The sequence below is a fragment of the Oncorhynchus kisutch genome, linkage group LG15, assembly GCF_002021735.2.
Source record: "Oncorhynchus kisutch isolate 150728-3 linkage group LG15, Okis_V2, whole genome shotgun sequence".
Taxonomy (NCBI): domain Eukaryota; kingdom Metazoa; phylum Chordata; class Actinopteri; order Salmoniformes; family Salmonidae; genus Oncorhynchus; species Oncorhynchus kisutch.
Genome location: NC_034188.2, coordinates 71,369,325 through 71,390,192, shown reverse-complemented (window position 1 = coordinate 71,390,192; position 20,868 = coordinate 71,369,325). Strand labels below are relative to the sequence as shown.

Here is a 20,868-nt window from a genome sequence, read left to right as displayed (position 1 = left end):
AGCTGTGTATCCTCCTGCTTCTCTGGGACCCCCACATTCCCTGAATCACCACACCAGAACAAACACACAATTCTCAAAGTAATTGTCAATAAAAGCCTTTGACACTTATGAAATGCTTGAAATATACTTCATTATTTTATAGTAACATCTGACAAAAATATCTAAAGACACTGAAGCAGCAAACTTTGTGGAAATGAATATTTGTGTCATTCTCAAAACGTTTGGCCATGATTGTTGCGCGTGAGTTTCACCTTTGGGGAAGATCATTTTCACAATAAAAATGTGCCATTATAATAAAAGCATTACAGCAGAATTGCGTTTCCGGTCTCGTGTTTCCGCTAATGGAATGTTTGTGCTTATAGGCTACTACCATGTACGCATTGCTGTGCTTATAGGCTACTACCATGTACGCATTGCTGTGCTTATAGGCTACTACCATGTACGCATTGCTGTGCTTATAGGCTACTACCATGTACGCATTGCTGTGCTTATAGGCTACTACCATGTACGCATTGCTGTGCTTATAGGCTACTACCATGTACTCATTGCTGTGCTTATAGGCTACTACCATGTACGCATTGCTGTGCTTATAGGCTACTACCATGTACGCATTGCTGTGCTTATAGGCTACTACCATGTACGCATTGCTGTGCTTATAGGCTACTACCATGTACGCATTGCTGTGCTTATAGGCTACTACCATGTACGCATTGCTGTGCTTATAGGCTACTACCATGTACTCATTGCTGTGCTTATAGGCTACTACCATGTACTCATTGCTGTGCTTATAGGCTACTACCATGTACGCATTGCTGTGCTTATAGGCTACTACCATGTACGCATTGCTGTGCTTATAGGCTACTACCATGTACGCATTGCTGTGCTTATAGGCTACTACCATGTACGCATTGCTGTGCTTATAGGCTACTACCATGTACGCATTGCTGTGCTTATAGGCTACTACCATGTACTCATTGCTGTGCTTATAGGCTACTACCATGTACGCATTGCTGTGCTTATAGGCTACTACCATGTACGCATTGCTGTGCTTATAGGCTACTACCATGTACGCATTGCTGTGCTTATAGGCTACTACCATGTACGCATTGCTGTGCTTATAGGCTACTACCATGTACGCATTGCTGTGCTTATAGGCTACTACCATGTACTCATTGCTGTGCTTATAGGCTACTACCATGTACTCATTGCTGTGCTTATAGGCTACTACCATGTACGCATTGCTGTGCTTATAGGCTACTACCATGTACGCATTGCTGTGCTTATAGGCTACTACCATGTACGCATTGCTGTGCTTATAGGCTACTACCATGTACGCATTGCTGTGCTTATAGGCTACTACCATGTACGCATTGCTGTGCTTATAGGCTACTACCATGTACTCATTGCTGTGCTTATAGGCTACTACCATGTACGCATTGCTGTGCTTATAGGCTACTACCATGTACGCATTGCTGTGCTTATAGGCTACTACCATGTACGCATTGCTGTGCTTATAGGCTACTACCATGTACGCATTGCTGTGCTTATAGGCTACTACCATGTACGCATTGCTGTGCTTATAGGCTACTACCATGTACGCATTGCTGTGCTTATAGGCTACTACCATGTACGCATTGCTGAGCTTATAGGCTACTACCATGTACGCATTGCTGTGCTTATAGGCTACTACCATGTACGCATTGCTGTGCTTATAGGCTACTACCATGTACGCATTGCTGTGCTTATAGGCTACTACCATGTACGCATTGCTGTGCTTATAGGCTACTACCATGTACGCATTGCTGTGCTTATAGGCTACTACCATGTACGCATTGCTGTGCTTATAGGCTACTACCATGTACGCATTGCTGTGCTTATAGGCTACTACCATGTACGCATTGCTGTGCTTATAGGCTACTACCATGTACGCATTGCTGTGCTTATAGGCTACTACCATGTACGCATTGCTGTGCTTATAGGCTACTACCATGTACGCATTGCTGTGCTTATAGGCTACTACCATGTACGCATTGCTGTGCTTATAGGCTACTACCATGTACGCATTGCTGTGCTTATAGGCTACTACCATGTACGCATTGCTGCATAGCCTAGTAGTTTATCAACATTTTAAGCTAAACATTCTGATCTGTTGCATCAGCCACATTGCATATAAAAGGTTTGTATTAATTTGGGATCTATCGCAACCCACAACTGTTCCAGACTGTTTGGAATATTTATTTATTACACAGAATAGAATAGGTTGACTTTCGTACAGTGGGGGATAGTAGATTGACATAGGCTAGTGCTTTTGCTGTTCTTTCTGCCTACTCATCTTGTTGGCTGACCGAAAAATATCTTACATATGCACCTCGGAATTGTATAAGGACGTCCGCAGTTGCATCCCCGATGTGTCTGTCATAACTTGTAGCCTGTGAGAAAGACCCGATCTTGTGACAGAGAGCCATGTGAGGGAGAGGCACTTCGGATTGCGCAGCACACTCAGAGAGAAGGGCACAACATAGCACACTCAGAGAGAAGGGCACAACGTAGCACACTCAGAGAGAAGGGCACAACGTAGCACACTCAGAGAGAAGGGCACAACGTAGCACTCTGAGCCGCAGAAGGCATGGATTCTTTTAGGGTGCATTACGGCCACTAAGGGGATGTCGCCGTGAAATACGAAGCATTATCAGGTGCTTGTCTAATTGTGAATGAGAGACTATTGAAGTGTGTACAGCCTGCGCAAAAAAAACAAAGAAGAGCTCATGCCTTTCAAGCAACTTTTTTGAAATCATCATTAGTCGTATCATGCAGCCTTACAATGTATTAAAAATGAAAACATATAGCCCAACGTTTGTAGAACAACTAAAGTTACATTAATAACTCTACATTAAGCATATAGGAATACCTATTTCTTTATTAACGGCTAAATACAGATTAGCCGCATGTGCTCACACCCTTATCGTTTGGAGAAAATATTCATATTTTATTCAGGTTTGTTCAATTTTATTCAGCTTTGTTCAATTTTATTCTTCATACAATAAATAAAATAATGTAAAAATAATGCCACAGAATTATAAGCCAATCTTGTCTGCTAAATGAACTGGTGTAGCCCACAGCCATTTGGCATAGCCACATCAGCCCCTGTACCCTGCCTTTCCCAACAACCTTTCTGTCAAAGCATGTTCTTGGTGGCTGGCACAGTGGAGTGGTGGGGGCAACTGGAGGGGGTAAACAGTGAGACTGGTCTTTCTACAGGGTGTGATTATTATTGTAGACGCCTGTCATAATCCCTGCTCCAGTCATGAGGGGGAGGTCTGGGACTGGAGAGAGGCAGGGGCAGGGCTGTGTGGGTATGTGTGTGTGTGTTTGGCGGATGACAACAGTCCACCCTGCATGCGCCACCACACCAGAGTGATCTAGATGACCAGGAATATAACACCCTCCACTGAGTGACTGGATCCACTGGTGGGGATCTGTTCAGCTCTGTGTGTTGTCCTGTCGTGTGTGTGTGTGTGTGCTTGTCTGTGTGTGTGTTGTCTGTGTGTGTGTTGTCTCTGTGTTTGTCTGAGTGTGTGAGGGAGAGACAGTGGTTAGCATGTGTGAACTAACATAGACCTGTGTATGAGTATGCAATGTGTACGTGTGTGGCAGTAGCCTACATGTGAGTCTTGGATTGTCCATGTGTGTTTGGAGAGATTGGGATTCGACCACTGTGTCTTCCCTGCCATCCCCATCTCTGGTAGTTATTGGGCTCAAGGTTGCTGTCTGTAAATTGCTTTTCAAGGACAGTGGGCTTATCTTCATTGCTCTGCCTCCTGTGAAGGAGTCCTGCCTGTTTCATTTGATTGCTGCCTCTCTTTGTAAGTTGTTTACCTTGAATGTTTGTTTTGATTTAGGATTAGGATATTGATAGTTTGCATTGTTGGAGACGTGTTTAGTTGTAGTTGTAAACGTCTCCACTATGAGTGACTGTCATTCCTCACAGTGTGGCTGGCTGAGGGTCAGTCAGGACTGGAGAGTGTTGTGTAATGTTGGGAGGTAGAGATCTTCATGGGTTCAAAAAGTTGGACCTGTTCCGAAATGGACCTGGGGCTTTCACACCCTGACCCGATATGCTTAAATATATTTTTTAAATATAGAGTCCCCTTCCGGACAGACCCGAGGACAACTAGACCCGTTCCATATAGACCTGGTCTGGATCCGAGTGAGGGAAGCAGCATAAAAGCTCTTTATTTAAGATACTTTATTAACCGGAGCTGATAAAATGTGAGAGGAGGGGAAAGAGAGTAGCCGCTCTAGCAGGCGGGGAGGAGGGAGGGAAAGAGAGTAGCCTCTCTAGCAGGCGGGGAGGAGGGAGGGAAAGAGAGTAGCCTCTCTAGCAGGCGGGGAGGAGGGAGGGAAAGAGAGTAGCCTCTCTAGCAGGCGGGGAGGAGGGAGGGAAAGAGAGTAGCCTCTCTAGCAGGCGGGGAGGAGGGAGGGAAAGAGAGTAGCCTCTCTAGCAGGCGGGGAGGAGGGAGGGAAAGAGAGTAGCCGCGCTAGCAGGCGGGGAGGAGGGAGGGAAAGAGAGTAGCCTCTCTAGCAGGCGGGGAGGAGGGAGGGAAAGAGAGTAGCCTCTCTAGCAGGCGGGGAGGAGGGAGGGAAAGAGAGTAGCCTCTCTAGCAGGCGGGGAGGAGGGAGGGAAAGAGAGTAGCCTCTCTAGCAGGCGGGGAGGAGGGAGGGAAAGAGAGTAGCCTCTCTAGCAGGCGGGGAGGAGGGAGGGAAAGAGAGTAGCCTCTCTAGCAGGCGGGGAGGAGGGAGGGAAAGAGAGTAGCCTCTCTAGCAGGCGGGGAGGAGGGAGGGAAAGAGAGTAGCCGCGCTAGCAGGCGGGGAGGAGGGAGGGAAAGAGACTAGCCGCTCTAGCAGGCGGGGAGGAGGGAGGGAAAGAGAGTAGCCGCTCTAGCAGGCGGGGAGGAGGGAGGGAAAGAGACTAGCCGCTCTAGCAGGTGGGGAGGAGGGAGGGAAAGAGAGTAGTCGCTCTAGCAGGCGGGGAGGAGGGAGGGAAAGAGAGTAGCTGCTCTATCAGGCGGGGAGGAGGGAGGGAAGGAGAGTAGCCGCTCTAGCAGGCGGGGAGGAGGGAGGGAAAGAGAGTAGCTGCTCTAGCAGGCGGGGAGGAGGGAGGGAAAGAGAGTAGCCTCTCTAGCAGGCGGGGAGGGGAAGAGAGACTGCGCACTAAAGTAGACCTATTGCTGCCATAGCTAGGTTATTTATCATGAAATATGTTTACTTAGTACCTGTCTCGACTACATCAAACCGGGAGAAGCAAGTTAAGCTAGCTATGCCAAATTGAGCCTACAGTACATGTGCTTTCCCATCCTACAGTTACAAATAACAACGCCATTCAGAATATTAATTAGCAGCCTACCTGTTGGCTCTTGGTCGTTGTAGCCTATCCTTCTTCTTTAACTTTTAATTCCGTCATTTTAATTTAATCTTTCATTGATTAGATATCTTCTAACTTTTGCTACGCGGAGGCTCTATGACTGTAGCCTATTGCTGCTTTGATGACTTATGATTGGCCAACAACAAGCTACACGCGCCATGCTCCACTCTCGTGATAAGCAAGAGCAGCAGGATAAAGGAAAGAAGTCTCTCTCTGCTGCAGCAGTCACATTCAATCTGTACGGGCCCTTCTGGACAAGTCCGAGACCACTGACCATCATGTCACTTCTGACCCAGACGCTTTACATTATTTTGAATTCTGGATCCAGACCTGCTACGGTCCCGGATTGGGTCTCGGGTATTCTCAGGTATTCGGGTACAGGTGGATCCGTGAAGACCCCTACTGCGAGGCCCAGGGGGCAGGAGGGGAACAATATCACAACTTATTGGCTAGAACACTTATCAGAAGGCTTTTGTGAGCCAAATCTCTGCTTTACAATGTGTTTCTGTGTACAGTACAGTACCCTACCCTCCAGCAGTTATGAAAGGTACATTACCAGTCAAAAGTTTGGACACACTTACTCTAAAGTACAAGGCATTCTGCAGCGATATGATCTCCAATCTGGTTTGCGCTTAGTGGGACTATTATTTGTTTTTCAACAGGATAATGACCCAACACACCTCCAGGCTGTGTAAGGGCTATCAGCCAATCTCAACCCAATTGAGATGGTTTGGGATGAGTTGGACCACAGAGTGAAGGAAAAGTAGCCAACAAGTGCTCAGAATATGTGGAAACTACTTCAAGACTGTTGGAAAAGCATTCCAGAAGCTGGTTGAGAGAATTCCAAGAGTGTGCAAAGATTCCATATGTGCTATTTCATAGTTTTGATGTTGTCACTATTATTCTACAATATAGAAAATAGTACAAATGAAAGAAAAACCTTTGAATGAGTAGGTGTGTCCAGATGTTGGACTGGTTACGTTTAGTTCAATGTGTTTTCAGTTTGATCATCTGATTCTCAGGAAGTTGAGACAGAAAGAGTAAGTTGAATATTGTTTTATTTAAAGTTGAACTCAACGATTAAGTATCTATTTACACACACGGTGAAGACTTTGCACCATTCCAGCTAAGAAGCCAAGGCATGTTTAAGAGGAAAATGTGTGTTGAGGCGAGTGGTACTGGTGAATATCTGAGGCTTGTGTCATATCGAGATAAGCTGGTTTGATATTTACAGGAAAATGTTCTCCAGCATTGAACAGCTAAGCATGCAGACTCGCATTTGATTACAAGGCAGTGCAGGGTGTTACACTTGAACTTTTGGCCTATATTTCTCAGACACAAGACATGACCATGCAAGTGTTGACTTCCTCGTCTGAACACTGACATCCTCTCTGCCAAAAAATATATATTAGTTTGTTTCTCTCTCTGTCTGTTTGATTGCTCCGGGGGGCTCCCCACACCTTGAAGTCCTCCCAGCCTGAGCCAAACCCTCACAGGGATTTTGTTTTCAAAGCGCTTTGAGGGAGAGAAAGAGGCGGAGAAAGCATGAGAGAAAAGAGCGAGGGAAAGAGTGACGCTGCTCGGAAACGGTGCTTCACCATGGGGGAATAGATGAATAGAAGGGATACAGCATGGCGTTTGAAGCCCACAGCCTGCTCTCTCTTTGACATTTTGTGGAATGAACTAGCGACGGCATGGCGAAGCAGAACATGGGTGATTCCTCCGTCAGCCAGTCGGCCCATAGTGTCTAATTAAATCGTTGCCTTAAGACAAAGCTTCTTCCCCGACTGGGAACAAGTGTGTGTCAGAGCATGCATCCGTTACATCTATAGCCCTGTGTGCTCAGTAAAGGCCATGTAGCTGCACAGACACTCAAAAGGAGCTCTGTAAAAGGGGAGGCAAAAGTCTGAGTAAAAAGGGAGTGTGAGACAAAGAGAAAGGAATACATTCTGTTCTTGTGTCTCTCTAAGACCATCAATACCTGTTTGACACAGACAGATCCTATTTCTAAACAAAGGCTGCAAGATCCAAGTCTAAATCACTCTAGTGGTGTAGATGAGCTCTCTGTATGGCTGAGTAACAGAAATATCAACACTGACATTTTCAATGGGACCCCCCCCCCCCCTTATTGAGTCTACACAGGATTTGTTAAACTTGTTTAGGTCTAAGCATGACTAGGATGGCTAAGAGGCATTTAGGTGCTCTCATGGCGTGACAAATACGTATCGTGTTCTGTCATGGCAACCCCATTGGATGCGGTTGCATTGTGCTGCTCTAATTGGGTTGCCAGATAATGGGTGGTTTATTGGAGATGCCCATGTAGCGGGAGCATGTAGCTCCTCCTAATGCCTTTTTAACAGGCTGCCGAAGTGGTATTGATGTTTGATTTGAATTCTCTGAAGCTCTTTCTCAGCTCTTAAACCCAGAAGATCTTTGGAATGTCTTGATTCTAGCTCGCCCAAATTGTCACACTTGATGCAAGTGCCCGTCAACGTGCCAGTAGACAATGACCCTAAGCAATGGCATTTTTTATTTTCTTTATCAAAAGTTACATATTTGATACTTATTTGTGATACATATTTATATCCATGTCAAAGAACTTGAAGAATCCTACATGTTGGCAGACAACTGCAGACACAAACACCCACACACACACAGGTTCCTTCGTTGTAAGAACCCTCTGCTCCTCTGCGTGCGTTTCAGATCCAGGACCTGGCTATCCGCTGCATCCAGAAGAACATCAAGAAGAACAAGGGAGTGAAGGGCTGGGCCTGGTGGAAGGTGTTCACCACAGTACGCCCCCTTATAGAGGTCCAGCTCACAGAGGAGCAGATACGTGGCAAAGACGTGAGTACACAAACTATACACACCCTCCATCTACTGTTGATCAGGGGTGTAGTCATTAAGCCAAACAGGGATGGAAATTAGCGTTTATATTGGGCAGGTTCAGCAAACAGGGATGGACCTAACTGAATCTGTCCAATAGAAATGCTAGTTTTCATTGCAAAACTGAATATTTTGCAACTGTTTGGAGTAATGATTACACCCCTGCATTTGATTCCCTCCCCCTGCTTTATAACTATACAGATTTAGCTCCCTCTAATACTGTAATACGTTTTCCCTCTTCCTCCTCCCTCTCTCGTTCTGTCTATCTGTTCCCAGGAGGAGATTCAGCAGCTGAAAGGGAGGCTGGAGAAGGTGGAGAAGGAGAGGAACGAGCTGAGACTCAACAGTGACCGCCTGGAGAGCCGGGTACACATACACACACACACACACACACGCACACACACACTGCGCTGCAGACTAATATAACAAGACATTGTACCAGCAGCTCTGTCTCTATAAATAAAGGATGAACAGATGAATGTTGTAAGTATGTCATGAAGTTGAACTGTATTGCACTATATGCATAAGACCGGGTGCATGTGTAACCCTCTTGCTAATTGCGATTGTGTGTATGCCAGATCACAGAGCTGTCGTCGGAGCTGGCAGACGAGAGGAACACAGGAGAGTCGGCCTCTCAGCTGCTGGAGTCTGAGACCTCAGAGAGACTGAGACTGGAGAAAGACATGAAGGACCTGCAGGTAAACACTGCCAAGGAGAAATTACACATCCTTAACTGTTGTAGGATGTACACAATTATTTCATTCAACCCATTATTTGAACCAGATAGGTAAATGGAAAACCGATTCTGATTTGCAATAACGACCTTGCCAGGTCTGTTGGCTGAAACGTAATGGTGTAATCAGATTGTTGACCCTGCCTTCCCCAGCCTTTAGTTTTCTATTTAACATTATGTTTTTTTTCCGGGTGTTCCAACTAGCTGGGATAGATTTTTCCACTGACTGTTCAGATTGCACATGCTGATGGGCTGGGCTGGGTACAAATGACCTCGCTTCTAGAAATGAGCGATTGTGTCATTTAGAGGAAGTGTGTGTGTGAGAGAAATGTGAGGCCTATCTGTCAGTATTTCTATCTCTGTCTTGGTATAATGTGTTTGTGTATTAATGCATGGCCTGTGGTTCTCTCCCCAGACTAAGTTTGACTCGATGAAGAAGTCTATGGACTCTATGGAGATGGAGGTGATGGAGACCAGACTCCTCAGAGCCTCCGAGCTCAACGGAGAGATGGACGACGACGACACAGGTCAGCGCCACACACACTTGCTTGTTTTACTATCCTTGTGGGGACCAAAACATTTATTTCCATTCAAAATCCTATTTTCCCTAACCCTAAACATAACCCTTAACCTAACCTTAACCCCAAACCCCTAAAACTAAACCTAACTCCTAAATCTAACTCCTAAACCAACCTTAATTCTAACCCTAATTGCGACCCTAAACCTAAACCTAACCCCTAAAATAGCCTTTTTGCTTGTGGGGACTGGCAAAATGACCCCACTTGTCTGAATTGTCCTTGTTGTACTATCCTTGTGAGGACTCAGAAGGATAGTAAAACCAAACCACACACACTGTTGCCATGGTGACAACTTAACACCATGAAAACCAGCACACAAAGGTAGACCCCAAGATCAGGGTGGAAGTAGGCTGTTTCTGGTTGGTGGAATCAAGCTGACCACCCTGTAGACTGATGTGGCTGCCTGAAATCAATGAGGAGACAAAAGGTTTGTAAGACATGGCGTAGAAATGGATTATAAAAGACAGCAGGCGTCCTCAAATTATATTAGACTGCATGCCGAACAGACTTCCAGCTAGACTGCGAAAGCAGTCTTTGTTTGGCTATTCTGAATGTAGAATAGATTTTGTGTCAACTGTTTTGTTTTAAATTTTCAACACCCCACATTTTAAGTGGAATAGACAACCCTGTTTAAGAGACACTACATGACCAAAAGTACATGTGGACACCTGCTTGTCGAACATCTCATTCCAAAATCATGGACATTAATATGGAGTTGGTCCCCCCTTTGCTGCTATAACAGCCTCCACTCTTCTGGGAAGGCTTTCCACTAGATGTTGGAACATTGCTGACATACCTGGCATCTGCCAAACCCAGATTCATTTGTCGGACTGCCAGATGGTGAAACGTGATTCATCACTCTAGAGAACGCATTTCCACTGCTCCAGTGTCCAATGGAGGTGAGCTTTACACCACTCCAGCCAATGCTTGGCATTGCACATGGTGATCTTTGGGTTGTGTGCTGCTGCTAGGCCATGGAAACCCATTTCATGAAGCTCCCAACGAACAGTTCTTGTGCTGACGTTGCTTCCAGAGGCAGTTTGGAACTCGGTAGTGAGTGTTGCAACCGAGGACAGACTATTTTTACTCACTTCAGCACTCGGCTGTCACATTCTGTGAGCTTGTGTGGCTGTATGACGGTGCCACATTGAAAGTCAATGAGCTCTTCAGTACGGGCCATTCTACTGCCAGTGTTTGTCTATGGAGATTGCATGGCTGTGTGCTCGATTTTATACACCTTTCAGCAACGGGTGTGGCTGAAATAGCCGAATCCACTCATTTGAAGGGGTGTCACATACTTTAGTACATACTGTACATGTACAGGCCATAACAGTACTGTACCGACTCTAATATGGCTTCAAAACAGCTTGATACATTACCTCCTGACTAATGCAAACCCCTTCCATGGTCTAACAGACTTCCTTTCAAACTAGCTATTCAATTTCAACTTAGTTCTATTTAAAGACATATTGAATGCAGTGGAGGTTGCTGAGGGGAGGACAGCTCATAATAATGGCTGGAACAGAGTGGATGGAAACCATGTGTTTGATACCATTCTCCAGCCATTACCACGAGCCCGTCCTTCCCAATTAAGGTGGCCACCAACCTCCTGTGATTGAACTGTGAACTGGTGTGGTTCTTGTAGTGCTGTCCATGACCTGTCTGCTAACTGTGCTGTATCATGTTGGGTCTGTTAGGGGGAGAGTGGAGACTGAAGTATGAGAGAGCCATCAGAGAGATCGAGTTCACCAAGAAGAGGCTCCAGCAGGAGTTTGATGACAAGCTGGAGATTGAGCAGCAAAACAAACGACAGCTGGAGAGGAGGGTAAGGCAGCATCGGACACACACTTCTGACAGCTGGAGAGGAGGGTAAGGCAGCATCGGACACACACTTCTGACAGCTGGAGAGGAGGGTAAGGCAGCATCGGACACACACACTTCTGACAGCTGGAGAGGAGGGTAAGGCAGCGTAGGACACACACTTCTGACAGCTGGAGAGGAGGGTAAGGCAGCGTAGGACACACACTTCTGACAGCTGGAGAGGAGGTAAGGCAGCGTAGGACACACACTTCTGACAGCTGGAGAGGAGGTAAGGCAACGTAGGACACACACTTCTGACAGCTGGAGAGGAGGGTAAGGCAGCGTAGGACACACACACTTCTGACAGCTGAAGAGGAGGGTAAGGCAGCGTAGGACACACACTTCTGACAGCTGGAGAGGAGGTAAGGCAGCGTAGGACACACACACTTCTGACAGCTGGAGAGGAAGGTAAGGCAGCGTAGGACACACACTTCTGACAGCTGGTGAGGAGGGTAAGGCAGCATCGGACACACACACTTCTGATAGCTGGAGAGGAGGGTAAGGCAGCGTAGGACACACACAGTTCTGACAGCTGGAGAGGAGGGTAAGGCAGCATCGGACACACACCCTTCTGACAGCTGGAGAGGAGGGTAAGGCAGCATCGGACACACACACTTCTAACTCAACACCCCCTGCTTACACACACTTGCACGTTAGGATTTACACCTACCTCATTTACACACGCACACAGGCTAAAATACTTCTCATATCCTTCATTCCTTCCTGAGTTGTCAAGATGTAGTTGACTACTGCTCTTGGTGGGTCTGTCTGTCTCTCTCTCCTTTTCTCTCACCTGCCCAGCAATGAGGAAAGGAATCTGCCCATCCCTGTCTTTGTCCATCTCTGTCTGGCTTTTCTTTCTGTCTTTTTCTCAGCCCCTTTCTCTGTTTTTGACAACTCCTCTGAGCTTTCTCTTAAAACGTCAAATAAAGCTTTACACTCCCTGAGCGCTCACTCAGTGAGACGTAAAAGGAGCAGTGAAGCAATAACTAGTCTTTTCTTTCTCTCACCTGGTCGGCCACTCAGACAGACAGCTTGACAGAAGCTAACGGACGCTTTGACCTATTTCATGCCTCTGTAACATTTAAAATCTTTTTTTCAAAATAAGCAATCTCGCTCTCTATCTCCCTCCGTCCCCCTCCAGCTAAGTGACCTCCAGGCAGACAGTGAAGAGGTGCAGCGTACGGCCCAGCAGCTGAAGAAGAAGTGTCAGAGATTGACGGCTGAGCTACAGGACACCAAGCTACACCTGGAAGGCCAGCAGAGCCGCAACCATGACCTGGAGAAGAAACAGAGGAAGTGAGTTCAGTTCATACCGCACACACTCTGTAGGGCGACAAACACACATGTGCACACAGACCATAGAAATAGATAGAGGACTATAGTACTCAAAAGTCTGTTTTAGCATGGGCAGCGCCATTGAGGACTTTCACCATTTTGAAGTAATCAACTGCGTATGACTTCCAATGGGTTAAGAAAGGATCACAATAATTCCATCCAGGTCATCAGGAGGGATCAGCCAATGAATTAAACATTCCTTAACTGCAGTTGGCAGTAAATTGCCAACCCTGGATTTATACCTGTTCAAACAACACACTCCAGGTGGCAGTATGGGCCCTTTCAGTTTGTTTACCAACTCCGTAGAAGAAAAAGAAAATGGTCTACTTCAAAATGAAGATGTCCTGAATGGCGCTGCCTGTGCTTTCCTTGGCGCCATAATAGGACAAATGCAATGATGCAATGTCTATCTGAGTCTATGATACAGACACACTCACCTACACACAGGTGTGCATCACACACACACTCATACAGTATGTTCAGATCTGCAACTACAGCCTGATATTACTCATACACTCACCCTCACTGTGACCTGAAGAAGAAACCCGAGCTCACTACCTTAGATCTTCACTGTAACTTTAAATATTTTAAAGTCCTGGGTAAAGCACCACAGTACTCTCTCAATCTCTCTCTCTCCTCTGTTCTCTCTGTCTGTCTGTCTGTCTCTCTCGCTCTCACTCTCGCTCTCGCTCTCTCTTTGTTTCTTTCTCTCGCTCTCCCTGTGGTAATGGTCACTGAGTGATGTCACACTGAAGCAGAGTAGGGGAGATATAATTTAGCAATAAGGCCTGAGGAGGTGTGATATATGGTCAATATACCAAGGCTAAGGGCAGTTCTTAAGCATGATGCAAAGTGGAGTGACTAGATACAGCCCTTAGCCGTGGTATATTGGCCATATATCACAAACCCATGAGGTGCCTTATTGCTATTAAACTGGTTTCCAACGTAATTAGAACTGTAAAAAAAAACATTTTTTGCCATACCCTTGCTATATGGTCTGATATATCACTCCTGTCATCATTCAGGGCTCAAAACACCCAGTTTATAATACAAATGAATCTATGAGATCAGTAAAGTCTAGGAAACTTACTGGGATGCCGCAACCACACTGCAAATGTTTGGTGTGCGTATGTGTACACACTTGGCTTCCAGCCTGCTGACCAGAGACTTTTTCACCATGGACGTCTCCTGGAACTCTGGGGAGAGAAACATATATACACACACACACAGACACACTGTGTGGTCTCTAAACTTCGCTGTGCTGGTTAGAGGCCCCTGCTGTCTAACCCCTTTAGTTCACTAAGTAAACAGAATGACAAACACTCCCCCCGTGTGAGTATGTTGTTCTATGTCGATAGGAGACTCACGGCAGGGTGTGTCTAGCCAGACAGGGCATTAACATGTCTGTGTGTGTGTCAGGTTTGACTCCGAGCAGAACCTGTCTCAGGAGGAGGTTCAGAGGGAGAAGAATATTAGAGAGATGCTGAGCAGAGAGAAGGACATGCTGACTGGAGAGGTGTTTAGCCTACGACAGCAACTGCAGGTACTGTACTCTACTGGCCTACCACATCTCCGTGTGTGCCAAACATTTATTCAAATAGTATTTTAAGTCTTTCAAGTACTTTGAGCATTTGAGTCTTCCCGAAGTCTCAGGTTACAGACTTTTTGTGACTATTCTAGTGGCTCCATGGCAAGCTCAATCAAGCACAGCTATTTGAATGTTTTTTTTTTATGATTGTGTGTGTATGCACCTATAGGACATGGATATGTGTGTTTAGGATGTTTTCACACATAGTCCTCTTTAAAATAACTGATCTCAGTCCTCTTTAAAGTGAACTCTGGGGTAAAATAACTCAGTTCTCTTTGTATTCTCACTGCCCTTGCCTTTTGATGAGGACTCAACTCTTTTGCCAGTTCACTTCACCTATTTTGTGGTCTGTGTCCTCTTTGCATTCACATTGTTATGTTTAGAAAGGAACCAAGATCTTTTTCCAACATTCACTCAATGCACTCTGGGTTTTTACAAAGTGCAGGACAAGCCCTTCCATCAAAATGTGTTATCGGACAACTAGATATACCTACATACATTTTGGAAGCTAATAGATTGCATTTAGTTAAAAGATGAGACAATAATTGTAATCAGAAGATACTATTAACATGTCAATATTATTGGTAAGAGAATAAATAGCAGAATAACTGCAGGTTAAATAATGCAGCAATTGAAAATTGTACACCCAATGTCGACTACTGCCCCATTAAGAGCTAGAATTGATTTGGTCCCCGATGTGATTCTCATCAAATACACTACATTGCCAAAAGTATGTGGACACCCCTTGAAATGAGTGGATTCTGCTATTTTAGCCTCACCCATTGAGCACACAGCCATGCAATCTCCATAGACAAACATTAGCAGTAGAATTGCCCGTACTGAAGAGCTCAGTGACTTTCAACGTAGCACCGTCATAGGATGCCACTTTTCCAACAAGTCAGTTCGTCAAATGTATGCCCTGCTAGACCTGCCCCGTTGAACTATAAACACTGTTATTGTGAAGTGGAAACATCTAGAAGCAACCAAGTGGTTGGCCACGCAAGCTCCCAGAACGGGACCACCAAGTGCTGAAGCGCGTAAACATTATCTGTCCTCAGTTGCAACACTCACTACCGAGTTCCAAACTGTCTCTGGAAGCAACATCAGCACAAGAACTGTTCGTTGGGAGCTTCATGAATTGAGTTTCCATAGCCGAGCATCCGCACAAAAGCCTAAGATCGCAATACCAAGCATTGGCTGGAGTGGTGTAAAGTTCACCGACATTGGACTCTGGAGCAGTGGAAACATGTTCTCTAGAGTGATGAATCACGCTTCACCATCTGGCAGTCCGATGAATCTGGGTTTGGTGGATGCCAGGAGAATGCTACCTGCCCGAGTGCATAGTGCCAACTGTAAAGTTTGGTGGAGGAGGAATAATGGTCTGGGGCTGTTTTGCATTGTTCGGGCTAGGCCCCTTAGTTCCAGTGAATTTAAATCTTAGTGCTACAGCATACAATTACATTCTAGATGATTCTGTGGTTCCAACATTGTTGCAACAGTTTTTTGGATGGCCTTTCTTGTTTCAGCATGACAATGCCCCCATGCACAAAGTGAGGTCCATTGAGAAATGGTTTGTCGAGATCGGTGTGGAAGAATTTGACTGGCCTGCACTGACCTCAACCCCATCAAACATCTTGGAATCCCGACTGCAAGCCAGGCTTAATCGCCCAACATCAGCGCACGTCCTCACTAATGCGCTTGTGGCTGAATGGAAGCATGTCCCCACAGCAATGTTCCAACATCTAGTGGAATGCATTCCCAGAAGAGTGGAGGCTGTGATAGCAGCAAAGGGGACCAACTCTATATTAATGCCCTTGATAGTCTGTGGTACGGGAATAATGACAAGCGAACCTGGGGAGCTTTTTGATTACATTACCCTAAAAAAGGGAACCGGACTTGGGAATTCAAGCGAACTGAACTCAGACCCCCTCTGGAGATGGTCACAGGTCGGTTTGCTTCAGGGGCTCTTTTGAGGGGTCTGATGTGTGTCTCCCTCTCCCTATAGGACAAGGACCTGGAGATGTGTGTCTCCTCTCTCCCTATAGGACAAGGACCTGGAGGTGTGTCTCCTCTCTCCCTATAGGACAAGGACCTGGAGATGTGTGTTTTAATGTGTATCCCCTCTCTCCCTATAGGACAAGGACCTGGAGATGTGTGTTTTAATGTGTCTCCTCTCTCCCTATAGGACAAGGACCTGGAGATGTGTGTCTCCTCTCTCCCTATAGGACAAGGACCTGGAGATGTGTGTCTCCTCTCTCCCTATAGGACAAGGACCTGGAGATGTGTGTTTTAATGTGTATCCCCTCTCTCCCTATAGGACAAGGACCTGGAGATGTGTGTTTTAATGTGTATCCCCTCTCTCCCTATAGGACAAGGACCTGGAGATGTGTGTTTTAATGTGTCTCCTCTCTCCCTATAGGACAATGACCTGGAGATGTGTGTCTCCTCTCTCCCTATAGGACAAGGACCTGGAGATGTGTGTCTCCTCTCTCCCTATAGGACAAGGACCTGGAGATGTGTGTTTTAATGTGTCTCCTCTCTCCCTATAGGATGAGGACCTGAATATGTATGTTTTAATGTGTATCTCCTCTCTCCCTATAGGACAAGGACCTGGAGATGTGTCTCCTCTCTCCCTATAGGACAAGGACCTGGAGATGTGTATTTTAATGTGTATGTCCTCTCTCCCTATAGGACAAGGACCTGGAGATGTGTGTTTTAATGTGTATGTCCTCTCTCCCTATAGGACAAGGACCTGGAGATGTGTATTTTAATGTGTATCTCCTCTCTCCCTATAGGACAAGGACCTGGAGATGTGTCTCCTCTCTCCCTATAGGACAAGGACCTGGAGATGTGTGTTTTAATGTGTATGTCCTCTCTCCCTATAGGACAAGGACCTGGAGATGTGTATTTTAATGTGTATCTCCTCTCTCCCTATAGGACAAGGACCTGGAGATGTGTCTCCTCTCTCCCTATAGGACAAGGACCTGGAGATGTGTATTTTAATGTGTATGTCCTCTCTCCCTATAGGACAAGGACCTGGAGATGTGTCTCCTCTCTCCCTATAGGACAAGGACCTGGAGATGTGTCTCCACTCTCCCTATAGGACAAGGACCTGGAGATGTGTGTTTTAATGTGTATGTCCTCTCTCCCTATAGGACAAGGACCTGGAGATGTGTATTTTAATGTGTATCTCCTCTCTCCCTATAGGACAAGGACCTGGAGATGTGTCTCCTCTCTCCCTATAGGACAAGGACCTGGAGATGTGTCTCCTCTCTCCCTATAGGACAAGGACCTGGAGATGTGTGTTTTAATGTGTCTCCTCTCTCCCTATAGGACAATGACCTGGAGATGTGTGTCTCCTCTCTCCCTATAGGACAAGGACCTGGAGATGTGTGTCTCCTCTCTCCCTATAGGACAAGGACCTGGAGATGTGTGTTTTAATGTGTATGTCCTCTCTCCCTATAGGACAATGACCTGGAGATGTGTATTTTAATGTGTATCTCCTCTCTCCCTATAGGACAAGGACCTGGAGATGTGTCTCCTCTCTCCCTATAGGACAAGGACCTGGAGATGTGTCTCCTCTCTCCCTATAGGACAAGGACCTGGAGATGTGTGTTTTAATGTGTATGTCCTCTCTCCCTATAGGACAAGGACCTGGAGATGTGTATTTTAATGTGTATCTCCTCTCTCCCTATAGGACAAGGACCTGGAGATGTGTGCGCAGAATGTGAAGTTAGAACAGCTGGAGGCGGAGCTGCTGGACCTGTCGTCCCAGGAGACCAAGGATGAGGCGTCGCTGTCCAAGGTGAAGAAGACGATGCGTGACCTGGAGGCCAAGGTCAAAGACCAGGAAGAGGAGCTGGATGAACAGGCCGGAACTATACAGATGCTGGAGCAGGTACAGAGTTATATATACACACACACTTGTACACACACATGCAGACGCACGCACACACACTCTACTGAGGATGACACTCATATATACTTTGTCTTTGTGTTGTGCAGGCTAAGCTGCGTCTGGAGATGGAGACAGAGAGACTGCGCCAGACACACTCCAAGGAGATTGAGAGTAAAGATGAGGAGGTGGAGGAGATCAGACAGTCCTGCAGTAAGAAGGTACTGCACACACCGGCAACCGGCAACCTTATATGACTAAAGGCAAATGATTAGTTGTGACAATGTGTGATTTTAGTCGCCACAAATAGCTGGTTTCGTCACCAAAGCACAAACATAAACGATGACTTATGTAAACACGTCTCTTTCAGTTGGATCACATTTCCTAGGTCACGTATAGTGTGTTCCTGTGTTGTCAGCTGAAGCAGATAGAAGTCCAGCTGGAGGAGGAGTATAATGACAAACAGAAGGTCCTACGTGAGAGGAGAGAACTGGAGACCAAGCTGCTGTCTGCCCAGGACCAGGTACTGTCAGACACCCCACTACCAGTCCACCTTGGACAGTTTTTACCCAGACTAGTTATATGTCCAGTGGTTGTCAACCCTCCTACTGGATAGTTACAGATTATGCAGGCTTTTGTTGGTACTTTGATTAGTGTGTGGTGTAATATGTTGAGCGGGTCGTAATCTGGTTGTGTTGCTGCTGTCCCCAGGTGAACCCCAGAGACGTGGAGACAGAGAAGAGGCTGAGGAAGGATCTGAAGCGCACCAAGGCCCTGCTGGCCGACGCCCAGATCATGCTGGACCACATGAAGAACAACGCCCCCAGCAAGAGAGAGATTGCCCAGCTCAAAAACCAGGTAGGTACGACCCCTAGCACCCTCGCCCAGTGATACACCATGGAGATACTGACACACCACGGAGATACTGACACACCACAGAGATACTGACACACCACAGAGATACTGACACACCACAGAGATACTGACACGCCACGGAGATACTGACACGCCACGGAGATACTGACACACCACGGAGATACTGACACACCACGGAGATACTGACACACCACGGAGATACTGACACACCACGGAGATACTGACACACCACGGAGATACTGACACACCACGGAGATACTGACACGCCACGGAGATACTGACACGCCACGGAGATACTGACACGCCACGGAGATACTGACATGCCACGGAGATACTGACACACCACAGAGATACTGACACACCACGGAGATACTGACACGCCACGGAGATACTGACACGCCACGGAGATACTGACACGCCACGGAGATACTGACACGCCACGGAGATACTGACACGCCACGGAGATACTGACACGCCACGGAGATACTGACACGCCACGGAGATACTGACACGCCACGGAGATACTGACACACCACGGAGATACTGACACACCACAGAGATACTGACACACCACAGAGATACTGGGAAAGTCAAGAAACATCACAATAAGAATTCAATAGAATTTCGATATTGGAAATGAAATCTCTATCTCTCTCCCTCTCTCTCTATCCCTCTCTCTCAGCTGGAGGAGTCAGAGTTCACTTGCGCGGCAGCAGTGAAGGCCCGTAAATCTATGGAGGTGGAGATTGAGGACTTGCATGTGCAGATGGACGACATCTCCAAAGCCAAACAGGCTGTCAGTACAGTTCACCATTCCTTCCTACCTCTAACCTATTACATTCACCATCACTTTTATTCAGAGCACGCAAGGTGTTGGGGAAGAGTGCTGTGGGATTATTTAATATACTCTTTTGAAGAGGTAGGGTTTCAGATGTTTTGGGAAGATGGGCAGGGACTCCACTGTCGTAGTTTCAAGGTGAAGCTGGTCCCACCATTGGGCTGCCAGGACAGAGAAGAGCTTGGACTGGGCTGAGTGAGAGCCAAGAGACCAGAGGTGGCAGAACGGAATACTCGGGTTAGGGTGTAGGGTTTGAGCATAGCCTGAAGGTAGGGAGGTGCAGTTCCTCTTGCTGATCTGTAGGCACCATGGCCTTGTAGTGTACGCGAGCTTTGACTGGAAGCCAGTGGAGGGAATCTCTCTCTCCTTCTTTCCTTCCCCGTCCTCACCTCTCTTCCTGTGAGATGGACCACTGCGACTGCCATTATGAGTGCAGGGAAATGACTTCTGCCCATGATGGCATGTTTCATCAACATTTGTAACTTTAACAAGACATATCACCTTGAAATCCATTCCAGTTTAATACAGCAGTCATTGGGTGACTATTATCTTTGCAGAGAGAGGAAAAGGTCATTGAGTTCACATAGCAGCAGGTCAGGAACAACAGATACTGGGAGAGATGAATGGATAGATGTTTTGCAGGTTGCGGTACACAACCTGATTTTCATCAGTCTCAATGTATTTTTAATGGAATGATTGTCTATGGTTTATTTCATGTTTTCCTGGCATGGAAGTTTGGACAACAGGAACAAACACATCAATGTTGGGGTGCATATTTTTGGGAAATGAGGGTATTTATTTGGTCTAGCATAGTAAATAAACATTGAATGGGTATTCATACCAGTGTGAAATCT

The 20,868-nt window shown here is 46.4% G+C and overlaps 1 protein-coding gene across 13 annotated transcripts in view; it reads left to right on the top strand.

The window, feature by feature from the left end:
- Positions 1-20,868, top strand: part of LOC109905816 (unconventional myosin-XVIIIa) — a 159,594-nt gene that overhangs the window by 114,932 nt on the left and 23,794 nt on the right. For all 13 annotated transcript variants that reach the window (XM_031791036.1, XM_031791034.1, XM_020503439.2 and 10 more), the window contains 12 exons: positions 8,126-8,269; positions 8,585-8,674; positions 8,887-9,006; positions 9,457-9,568; positions 11,317-11,444; positions 12,624-12,778; positions 14,237-14,360; positions 18,103-18,303; positions 18,411-18,521; positions 18,719-18,823; positions 19,012-19,158; positions 19,859-19,972. In XM_031791036.1, coding sequence (XP_031646896.1) covers positions 8,126-8,269; positions 8,585-8,674; positions 8,887-9,006; positions 9,457-9,568; positions 11,317-11,444; positions 12,624-12,778; positions 14,237-14,360; positions 18,103-18,303; positions 18,411-18,521; positions 18,719-18,823; positions 19,012-19,158; positions 19,859-19,972 — 1,551 coding nt within the window. The remainder of the gene's footprint in view (positions 1-8,125; positions 8,270-8,584; positions 8,675-8,886; positions 9,007-9,456; positions 9,569-11,316; positions 11,445-12,623; positions 12,779-14,236; positions 14,361-18,102; positions 18,304-18,410; positions 18,522-18,718; positions 18,824-19,011; positions 19,159-19,858; positions 19,973-20,868) is intronic.